The 11409-nt window shown below is 37.9% G+C and overlaps 1 protein-coding gene and 1 non-coding gene across 2 annotated transcripts; one reads left to right on the top strand and one right to left on the bottom strand.

Annotated features, from left to right (window-relative positions):
* Nucleotides 1-1182: 1182 nt before the first annotated feature.
* trnag-ucc (transfer RNA glycine (anticodon UCC)) lies at nucleotides 1183-1254 on the bottom strand. The gene has a single exon. It is a non-coding gene; the product is annotated as a tRNA-Gly (tRNA).
* Nucleotides 1255-3680: 2426 nt separating this feature from the next.
* On the top strand, nucleotides 3681-5639 carry LOC146306494 (E3 ubiquitin-protein ligase TRIM39-like). The gene has a single exon (XM_084711033.1). It carries the CDS (start codon nucleotides 3694-3696, stop codon nucleotides 5329-5331), a length of 1638 nt encoding a protein of 545 aa, XP_084567159.1. The 5' UTR covers nucleotides 3681-3693; the 3' UTR covers nucleotides 5332-5639.
* The last annotated feature ends 5770 nt before the right edge of the window (nucleotides 5640-11409 follow it).

The raw sequence follows: 11409 nt of genomic DNA, 5'->3' as shown, positions 1-11409 counted from the left end.
CTGGTAATCAACTCAGTAAATCAACCCAGGGTTTCCAAATCTAGACTTGAGAGCGTTCACATAAACGGGGCATCGTTTGCAGCATCTCACCAATCGCAGCATCTCACCAATCGCAGCATGGACAAGACTACTGACAACACACCAGTATATCTTACAAATGAAGAGCTAACTATGATATTGACAAATAATAAAGAAGGTGATCATAACTATCATAATCCAGACTGAAAGAAATAATGATGTATTTATTCTATTTTGTGTTTTTCAGGATACTCAAAGACATTTTACATGAGTTAAAATGATTGTAGAAGACTACAAACTAAATATATATGTTACACAGAACATTCATCACATGTTAAAAACAGTTTACTGTGTAAATTAAGTCTTCTCTCCAAACCTCTTGTGCGCTCTCAGCTGGGTGCTTTCAGGAGGGTGCCTGCTATTTTCAGCTGGGAAAAACACTGTGGACACAGAGCCTTAAAATATCACTACTCCATCATTAGAGCATGAGTACATCTGACTATAATTACATTTGTCTGGTCCATTAAATTCGTGTGCTGCTTATGTGCAAGTTTACCATTTAATACCTTTGATGATCATCTGTATGTCATATCATCTACTGACAAATGATCAAACATATTACATGATGTAAGTCTGCAAACCAAAATTCTTAAATCACCAGTTGGTCAGAATGCAGTATAAACAGACTTGGTGCAAATGAAAAATAAATATAAAAACATGATTCAAAAACAGTCTGCAGGCTGACATTTATATGTTTTTTTAATACAGGAACAGGGCTGTTGTGCTTCAGTCTCTGTGCTGGATGATATCCGTATATAAAAAGCACAATGAAATGATACTTTTCCCTGCGCACTGAGCTCCACAAGCTCATGGTGACACCCATTGTTGTTTTATAAAGTAAGTTGATTGGTCAGCAGGTAGTGCTTTAACCATATTTATCTCTAATCTGGAACATAACCTGCATTGCAACAGGTTAGGAATTCAGCGCAAGGTACCATGGTGATCTGGTAAAAGGTCCACCATCGTCATTTTTGGAGGGTACTTCATTCACAACAAATCCTACGGACCATGATGCATTGTTTGGAGGGCCTCCTGCTTCTCAACAGATAGGTGGCTGGAGGGTTTCAGAAAACTTTCCAGTAACAGAGGTCCAATTGCCCATAATGCATTGGCCAGGAATCAAACCTGGGTCAACTGCTCGGAAGGCAGCTATGCTCACCACTATGCCACCAATGCCACAGGAAACAAGCTCCATGAGGACTTTTTACACAGGGCAGGTTCTGAGACAGAAAAGCAAAACTTAAAGAAACCATTACAGCCACCCAATATTATATTAGGAATCATCCCAGCAGAAATAGAAAGCGAAGGAGATAAATATTTGTATACAATAATACGGATAGCCGCATTAAAACAAATTACACGGAACTGGATGAATATTAAGTCACCATCTGTTGATGCCTGGAAAGTAACAGTTGAAGATATAAAAGAAATGAAAAGAGGGTTGAGAAATAGGGAAGATGAATTCATGATAATCTGGAGTAAATGGGTCAAAGAAGCATATGCAGTGGAATAAAAACACTCAAACTATATCTAAGAAAGTACAGAAGGACCCCGCCCTTTTTTCTTCCCTCTTTTCTCTTTTCTTCTTTCTTTATTTCCTTTTTTATGTCCCTGTTCTTTCCCATTTATTATTATTATTATTATTTATTGATTTATTCTAATTTTTTTAATTTTGGCTGTAAAATACAAAACCTGTATAAATGTGGCAGGATGAATGAAATAATTAATGAGTTTGAAAACTTGTAATAGTAAAACCTGCAATTAAGTATTACAAAAAAATGCAGACTTGAGAGCTGAACAGTCGCTACTGTTTCTTAATTCAAGTTATCTCTTCCCCTGTTCAGGGGTGTAACACTTACAACTGTTTGTTTTCCTCTTTCAGAGAAGAGCAGTGAGCTTTGAGTTAACAAATAGTTAATGTGAGAGCAGTGAGAGGTGGAGCAACACTGAAACAACGGGGCTGCTGCAGTGTCACAATCCGGAAATGAAACTGAAAGAAAGTCTTTGCTGAAGAAGAGAAAACAACCTTGTTTCTGCTTCAAAACATAGAGTTCACTTCATCAAGACTTTACCAGAAATACATCTGTTCACACATATACACAGGTGAGTACAGAAAATAATACTTATTATATTTCAAACAGAGAGCTACAACAGTAACTGGATCTATAACCATGAAAGACCTTTACCTGTTTTCATTCAGAGCTGAAAATGTTTCTGTGCAGTAAATCTTTTCTTCCATTCAGGCACTGTTGTATTGAAAGAGAAAAGCAGAATGACTGAAAGTGTTGAGTAAAACAAAATCATGTGTATATACATTTATATGTATATAACCTGACAGGAGAATAAAAGAGTCATCCTGGTCTTCACCATAAGGTTTAGGTGTTATCAACACAGACAATGAGACTAGTAAGAAAAGTTCATATGGATCTTGTAGTAGAGAAAACACACTTTGACAAATGTAGTGCAGCATGAACCAGCCTATGATCATAAACACAGAGAGAGAGAGCAGAACTGAATCACTAGTTAGAGTTCATATCACAGAGGCTCCTTCACCCTATTTTACTTTATAATGAATAAATGCTACTGTACAGTGATATTTATACTTCTCAATACGTCTATAAAATGTCAGTGCCCTGCTGTGACCACATGATGGCAGCATACACTTTGTTTTCTTGGATGGTTTCATGAGACTGCAGATTCCTGCTGGATATACTATGAGGCGTATTAATGTTGTATGTTTTCAGTTAGTCTTCAGTGGTCATTTCTTTTCATTTGATTTTGTCTACACTTGTCCATCTCCTTTCTCTTGCATTACACTGGTAATGCAGTTCTGTTCAGGAGCTCTGCAAGCATTGTTCTTTCAAAAAGCATATTTACAAATAATAATAATAATAATAATAATAATAATAATAATAACAGTAAATTATTATTATTATTATTATTAGTTGTAGTAGTAGTAGTAGTAGTTGTTGTAGTACTCATAGTAGAAGCAGTAATATTAGTATAGTAATAATATAGTCTGTTTGTTAGTCTAAAGGTTCTCCATGTACATGACAGCCAGGAGGTATGAGTGTTACTGAAACTTAATAAAATAAAAAATAAAAAATATCCAGTGCTGGAATTTGTTTTGGCCCTTTTTTAAAGAAAGTTGAAAGCAGTGAGGAATCATGATGTTTGATTGGGCTGGTAGTTAAATGGGCTGGCTGTGAAATTTCGCCTGTATGCACTGATATTTAATTCTTTATTTGTTTCTGACATAAATAAATGGACAGAAATAATAACACATTGGCTCTACTAGACTGCTTACACTGTGACTTGAAAATGCCACAAGACATTAGCTTTCTCTTTTGCTCTGTTAGCACTGTGTGGATTTCATTACCTGCATGCACCAAGAAATGTGTTGCTTCCTTTTTATATACATACATATACCACACTTATAGCACAAAATAAAGGTTTGTTGGAGGTCTTGAGGTGAGGATCAGTGTAAAAGATTGGAAGCATCTACACACTCATGGTATGGGGATGCCTCTCTTCTTCACAAAGGGCTTTCATTAATGAAATATCACTCAAGAGTTGTGACAGAAATTTAGATTTTTTTCCTCTCAATTTCTAGACATGTCTTCTGCCAGCAGTCTCTTCTCTGAAGACCACTTTCTGTGTTCCATCTGTTTGGATGTCTTCACTGATCCAGTAACCATACCATGTGGACACAACTTCTGCAAGAACTGCATCACACAACACTGGGACGTTGGTGTCCAGTGTCAGTGTCCCATGTGCAAAGAGGTCCTGGACAGAAGACCTGAGCTGCGCATCAATACTGTCTTATCTGAGATGACTGCTCAATTTAGACAGTCAGCTGTGAAGAAAACCAGCAGCTGCTCAGAACAACAACATATCAAACCAGGAGTACATGTTCTGTGTGACGTCTGTACTGAAAACAAACTAAACGCCCTCAAGTCCTGCCTGGTGTGTCTGGCCTCCTACTGTGAGACTCACCTGGAGCTTCATCAGAAAATGACAGGTCTGACGAGACATAAACTGATTGATCCTGTGGAGAACCTGGAAGTCAGAATGTGTAAGGAGCACAAGAGACCTCTGGAGATGTTCTGCAAGACAGATCAGATGTGTGTGTGTTTCAGCTGCCCTGAGTTAAATCACAAGTCACATGTCTTCATTCCTATGATAGAAGAATATGATGCAAAGAAAGCTGAACTGACAGAGTTACATGCTGAAATTCAGCAGATGATCCAGGAGAGACAACTGAAAATACAGGAGCTTAAACAATCAGTGAATCTCAGTAAGGAAGAAGCAGACAGAGAGACAGCAGACAGTGTGCAGGTCTTCACTGCTCTGATCCAGTCTGTTGAGAGAGGTCTGGCTCAGCTCATTGATGTGATTGAAGAGAAGCAGAAAACAACAGAGAAACAAGCTGAAGGCTTCATCAAAGATCTGGAAGATGAAATCTCTGAGTTGATGAAGAGGAGTGCTGAGGTGAAGCAGCTCTCATGCACTGAAGACCACCTCCAGTTCCTCCAAAGCTTCCCATCTCTGAGCTCTGCTCCGCCCACCAGAGACTGGACAGAGGTCAGAGTTCACTCATCATATGAGGGGACTGTGAGGAGAGCTGTGGCTCAGCTGGAGGAGACACTCAGTAAAGAGATTACAAAACTGCTACAAGTTGAGCTGAAGAGGGTCCAGCAGTTTGCAGTGGATGTGACCCTTGATCCCAATACAGCACATCCTAATCTGATCCTGTCTGTTGATGAGAAACAAGTATATTATGGTGATACAAAACTGAATCTCCCAGACAACCCAGAGAGATTTTCAAGGAATATATGTGTCTTTGGAAAGCAAAGTTACTATTTCACAAAATTTTACTATGAAGTTGAGGTTAAAGCAAAGACTAGATGGGAATTGGGTGTAGCCAGAGAGTCAATCGACCGGAAAGAAATCATCACACCAAACCCAGAGACAGGCCCTTGGGTTCTGATGTTGAGGAATGAAAATGAGTACAATGCTCCTGGTGGTCCTAGTGTCCTCTCTCTGAAGTCAAAACCTCAGAAGGTGGGGGTGTTTGTGGATTATGAGGAGGGTCTGGTCTCCTTTTATGACGTAAACGCAGCAGCTCTCATGTACTCCTTTACTGGCTGTAAGTTCACTGAGAAACTCTGCCCCATCTTTGGTCCCTGTAATGATGATGGTGGTAAAAACTCTGCCCCTCTGATCATCAGTCCTGTCAATCTGAAAGATTAGATTAATCATTTCATTATCTCTGAAGTGAGATAATCAGTGTTTTGACCATATGGTGCGAAGTGCTGTCTGACATGACTTTCCATAGATGCTTCATTGGTTTGAAGTTGAGAACCAATGAAATTAATCTTTGCATGACTAATATACACTCTTCAAACTCTGACTGCTGCTTTTTTAATTACTCTGATTGTACTCTCTATATGTCTTTAATGCATCCCATTTCTACTAACTGCCTAAACATGTCCAACACATTTCTGTAATAATTCAGTGAATTAAAAAAATCTTAAAATGTTATAACACCTCAACTTTCCACAATGAGTACAAACTGCAAGGTATTGTTATTTCTTTTCATTAAAAAAAAAAAAAAAAAACTTAAATAAACTGAAATTAATAATTGTTTGAAAAAGCCTGAGATTGTTTATTTATCAGGTGAAATCATTTAATGTTTGATTTTTGGGCTGGATAATATGGAGAAAATCAAATATTACAATATTGTGATGAAATACCTGAATATTGATATTTATTGATGTTCTGACAATACTGTAGGGATGATTATTGGTAATTTCACAAAATATTAACACAATGAGATTTCTGATTAATAATCATCAGCAATGTGGATCTAATGAGGAAGTGTAAAGGCAAATAATAGAACAGCTAGAACACTCGGGTAAGTTCAGAAAATGACATTACTGTAGAGCAGGCATTAGAATCAGGAAAATACTTTTTACACTTATTACAATATAATAGCTAAAATCTAAGACAATCTCTATTCACATATCAGGATATTGATAGAATATCCATATATTACCCAGCCTTATTTTTACTGATAATAAATCCTGAAAAAGAAAGGTTATTAAATTAGCAGCTAATGAACTGAAGTGAAACATGTCTGTTGTCTAGTGATGACACAGTTGTTAACTGAGTATTCGTGGGAGTGTGAACCCAGATCTCCTCTGTCTCTCACTCTGTCTCTTTATCTCATTCCAATAAATATTATTAGAATTAATGTTAAAGTTATATTACTGAAGAAGACAGATTAAAATCATTTTAACAAAATAAAAGAAAATAATCACGAGATAACAAGTACACTTTAAACAGAACACAAAATACCTATAACATCAAATCACTGAACAAAAAAAAATGAATGTTTTTTTCTCCAAGGTGTGGCAGGTGTTTTTGGTGCTTCCTCCCAATATGAATGAAGTTTATCCTTATTTGTGTGGTGACATATGATGCTGGTGTTACGGGTCCCAGAATATGGTACCACAGCAACAAAGTACAAATCTGTAAAATACAGATAAAATGTAGCAGCAATGAAGACATGGAGTGCTCAGTTCATCGTCCAGGTTGCGTCTATATTCAAAAATTCACAATAAAATACATTATATTTCATTCCTCTGACTGTCAGTTTCTGTTTCAGTCCATTTTAACTGTATAAGTTAAGTGCAATAAACATAAACATCCAAACAAATCTATTGGTCCAAAACAGCTCACATAATACATTCACAGGTGTGTAACAGATTCATACTTCATACATACATGCTATATCACTTGTACAAAAGTGTATTAGGGCTACTATAAAAATATAGTGCAAATAACAGTAATATTCAACTGTATTCTCAACAAGCAAATTCTAATCTGATTCTGGACACATTTACTTAAACATCACTTCCACTCAAAGAGAAATGTAAACAACTTCCAATGTGATGCTGTTTGGTTTTCACCATAACACTTTACCTTCTAACATCATCTTCTTACAGTATAAACACTTTAAACAACGTATTTCTCAATATAAACATTTCCATAAATAAATGCATCAACAGTAGCATTAACTCTCTTTCTATGTAAAGCATGTAACAAAATAACATTTCCTGTAGGATTATTTATGTGTGGGAACCCGAATCTCACTCTGTGTAAGATAAATAAACACTAGCGACCTGTCTGCAAGACCAAACTCAGGGTAAAGCAAACCCAAAATACCCTTGATGCGGTATATGGTATATATAGGACTTAAAGCAACACTATCACAATGGTAAGAAAAGGGAAAAAAAAACATGTATTCTTTAAAATTTGACTGAAATGTATTATAGTAGTCAAGGAAAATATTCATTTGCCTGACCAGTTTAAAATGTGTGCCATTTGGAATGGAAAAAAATAAAAAAAAATAAATAACTTTAATTTGAAGTTTGCTTGTCTGGAAGTTACCCTATATATATATTTCATTTGTGTTATATTTCATTTAGTTTCCTGGTGTGTCTTTCCTGACAGACAGTGTGTTGCCAACATTTGTTGTGTTGCTGCCATCTTTGGCTCACTGCTTATGAGTTAAAATAAAGCAATAATAAAATAGTTTTTAATGCATTTTACCTCATATCTTATACTGGTTGAACAGTACATAAACCTTAATACAAAATACCAAAAATGCAGCAGTGGGAATCTATAATGGTACTGTGTTACTTTTAACAGTTATTTTATTATTTTTTTTTTTTACATTTGAACAGTTTTCCATCAGTAAATTATCAAATAAAGTACATTTAAAAAAAGTAAAAATTCTACTTTGCTCATCTATTGACGTCAATAAAATTTCTCCAGATTGGAGCTGAACCATGTGGGGAAGGCTGCAAAAAAAGGGATTCAACATTACCTCCACAGAGCCAAGTGACAAATTTTAAAAACTGTTACTGGTTTCCTCAGGGTCCTGCCTTTTTTAAACTACTGCACCATAACTCAGGATGTATTGTGTGAGTGTAAAGGGCCAAAGATGGATGTGTTATCCTCAGGAGAGAGTGCATCTTTTTTACTACCTTATGTTATGGTGACAAGTAAGCAACTTGTGATATTCAAAGAGAGCCTTGTTAAGTGCAAAATAAATCATAAGCAAAACAAAATCTTGACACAAAAAACTAGACTACTATATTATATAGGGCCTACTATAAGGGACAACACAGCACTACTTAATTAAAAAATAAGAAGAAAACATCTCAGCTCTGCAGTGACCCTCTGCAGCTCACCAGGGCACATTGTGCAGCGTTTCTTGCCCAGCTGCTGCGGAGTTACACTGCTGCCACTATGACCACCACAGAGAGTAGGGAGGGAATCTGTGGATAGAATCAGAAGAGGAAATGTAAGCTTTATTTTGAAAGGTACAATAAGCAGAAATTACAAAGTGAATGTGTTCAGGAATCACAGAAATGAACATAATGTGTCATTTTAAAAAGTACAACATATATTAATTTATCTGATTTCTTGCATGCAGTCTGTTAAGTGCACGGAAATTAATCTGTAGAGGTTTTGGTTTAAGATGAAACAAAACTTTTCTATGGATGTAATTTTTTGAGCCTTAACAAAGGCCAAAATGTTACTCATGTTTTTAGCCAAGCAGCTGTTGATGACTTGAGACCCCCATAGGCCAGTTAAGAGGAGTGAGGAGTCTTGCCTCATGAGGAGGGATGGGAATTGATAAGATTTTTGTGATTCCGATTCCATTTTCGATTCTGCTTAACGATTCGGTTCTTTATCAATTCTCTTATCGATTCTCATTTGGAAAAAAGGAGAACAAACAGGAAGCTAGACGTGAACTGGAGCGAGTACTGCCAGCCTCTGAGCCAGTCAGACTCTGTCTCTCGTCATAGTCATCTAAATGTAATGCATGAGAAGGCATTCATTTAACCTTAACAGTTAACGGTTGGTAATAGCAGATTTTACAATGAGGCAAATGGCGCTAACATGATAGGCAGTGTTAGTTAGTTAGTGCGTTCGAGATGAACTGCGCCTCGCCTGGAGAGTAGACGAGATCAGGCGGCCACAGCAGGAGGTGGAGACAAGAATATATAAGTATACATATATATATATACATATATATATATATATATATATATATATATATATATATATATAAGTATATATATATATATATATATATATAAAAAGTTCGCGTGTATTATTTTGCGGGGCGGTCTGACAGCCCCGGCTTGACCGCGGATAGCTGCTGAACTCCGGCCAGCTCTACAGGAGAGGCGGAGGCGGGGGGGGGGGGGTGACTGGAGAGACATGACAGAAACAGCTGGAGTCTGTTGTGTTTTCCACACACCTACGTGAAGTGGATATTAACTTCACTTACAGTACAAACACACCAACAATAGTCCATAACCAGTACCAAACTATGAGAAAATGTTACACCGAGTCATATTTACAAATGGAGCAGAGCAGAGCTTCCCTTCATTAGCTGCCAGTTAACCGCTAAAGTTAACTCCGCAGCTGTAAAAACACCGAAGCCCACCAGCTACTAGCTAACAGCTAACGCTAACTAACGTTACCTGACCCTTTCCCAAATTCAAAACTGATTTGTTGTCTAGATGGAGACTGTTCACGTGCTGGAAAGACTTATGGCTACCTAGCAATGGCTAAATGAAGTTAGAGCTAGTTGATACATTTGCTGGTCAGGTCTAAGGTTTGTTAAGCTAGCTAGCTAGCCTGTTAGGAGTCGGCATCTGGGCTCTTCACCTGTGCTAACGTACCCAGTCAGGGCTTAACAACTTATGTTGCTAAATCCCGACTTATCTTGCTAACCCTGTATGTCATATTTATAAGACAGCTATTTTTTATATATTTACGTTAAGTGAGCTTACCTGAAGACTAGTTCTGGCTGACATGAAGTAGCCTCTCCGTCTCCAAAGCCTGCTCTCAGTTCCGTTGACAGTGGCACCAATTGGATAACGTGCAATGTATCGATCCACAGCCGACCTATCGCCGACTTTGAAATGGCGCGCATAATCCCGCCCTCTGGCAAACCATGTCCCTGCTGTGGGCCGATGCTTCTCCGATGCATGTACAGACGTCAGGAGGAGAATGCCGACGTACGATCTGAGGCCGACGTCGGCGAGACGTATGCGTGCTATCTGGGACCCTTATTATTATCAGACACAAAATATCTGCTTGCTGACAGATTAAAACTTCATTGCACAACAAAAAACTGATATGTCCAGCATTAAATATTACAATTATACAGAAAATTAGTATTTTATACAACACGTGGTGTTGTCAAAATTATGAGCCAATCAGAGCCTGTCAGCTTGTCGATCAGGTGATAGCCAGGCGTTTGCAGTCAGTAGAGAGCAGCTGCGGCATCTGGCTCTACAAACTGCGGCCGCCTCGATCTCGTGAGGTTATTGTTGCCCACATGTGCAAGTCGACACAAATCTAACCGGCATGCACTATGCGGCGATCACCACTGATCAATTCTGGGCAGGCCTGGATCATCTTGAACATACCTGGTGTCACAGCAGCTGAGTGTCAGCAGCTGAAGTTTCCTCAAAAAGACCAATAACGATGATGGTGTTGATAAAAGATGTCCGGTGTGGATTCTCTGTTCAGCTTGTTTGGGCTGAATATTAATTAAAAATGAATCAAAATTAAATGCTATTGAATATGTAATTATTACCATTTTAAAAATTAAAGTGACAGGTAAAAATAGATTATGACGGGATTTTTATGACCCTGTCAGTCAAAATGACAGACAATGAAAAAGTCTAGCACAACCTCTGCAGCTGACATCACCAAAGTTTCAATGAACATCATAGTTTTATGATCTGTTTCTTTGGTGATAGCATAGTTACATCAGTGAAAAAAGTTATGGTCTGGATTTCACTCAAGGCGATGTGACGGCTTTTAAATCAGTCGCTCTTCACAGAGATGTGCTGCACACAGCAGCATCTGTCCTGTCTGTTCAATGCAACTCTGCATTGAGATGTCGGGTATTATAACTTATACAAAAGTAACAGTGACAGTAAAACTATGATGCTCACATGTGGTCTGCAGATCACATTCAAGGCAACAAAGAGTCATTGCCCTTACCTGACTTCATCCATCCTTTAAGCATGGACACAGGCCACTGCCAGCCTCAGGGACCTAGAGCAGGATGCAAACTCTGGCTTACTATAAGAACCTTGCTAGGCTCACAAGAGCACAGATACTTGTTCCAGTATATAGTCAGCGCTCACAAATTTTTACCAACCTGACAAAACTTTCCACTCATAGAAGACCACTTGCCTATCATGCATTGGCCGGGAATCGAATCCCGGT

This window comes from Lutjanus erythropterus, chromosome 22 (genome assembly GCF_056507025.1).
Source record: "Lutjanus erythropterus isolate fLutEry1 chromosome 22, fLutEry1.hap2, whole genome shotgun sequence".
In the NCBI taxonomy this organism is placed as follows: domain Eukaryota; kingdom Metazoa; phylum Chordata; class Actinopteri; order Lutjaniformes; family Lutjanidae; genus Lutjanus; species Lutjanus erythropterus.
The sequence above is the reverse complement of the archived record's forward strand: the minus strand, read 5'-3'. Positions and strand labels throughout refer to the sequence as shown.

Excerpts from the sequence above, each read along its gene's own strand:
- LOC146306494 (XM_084711033.1), top strand. The coding sequence starts at position 3,694 with ATGTCTTCTGCCAGCAGTCTCTTCTCTGAAGACCACTTTCTGTGTTCC.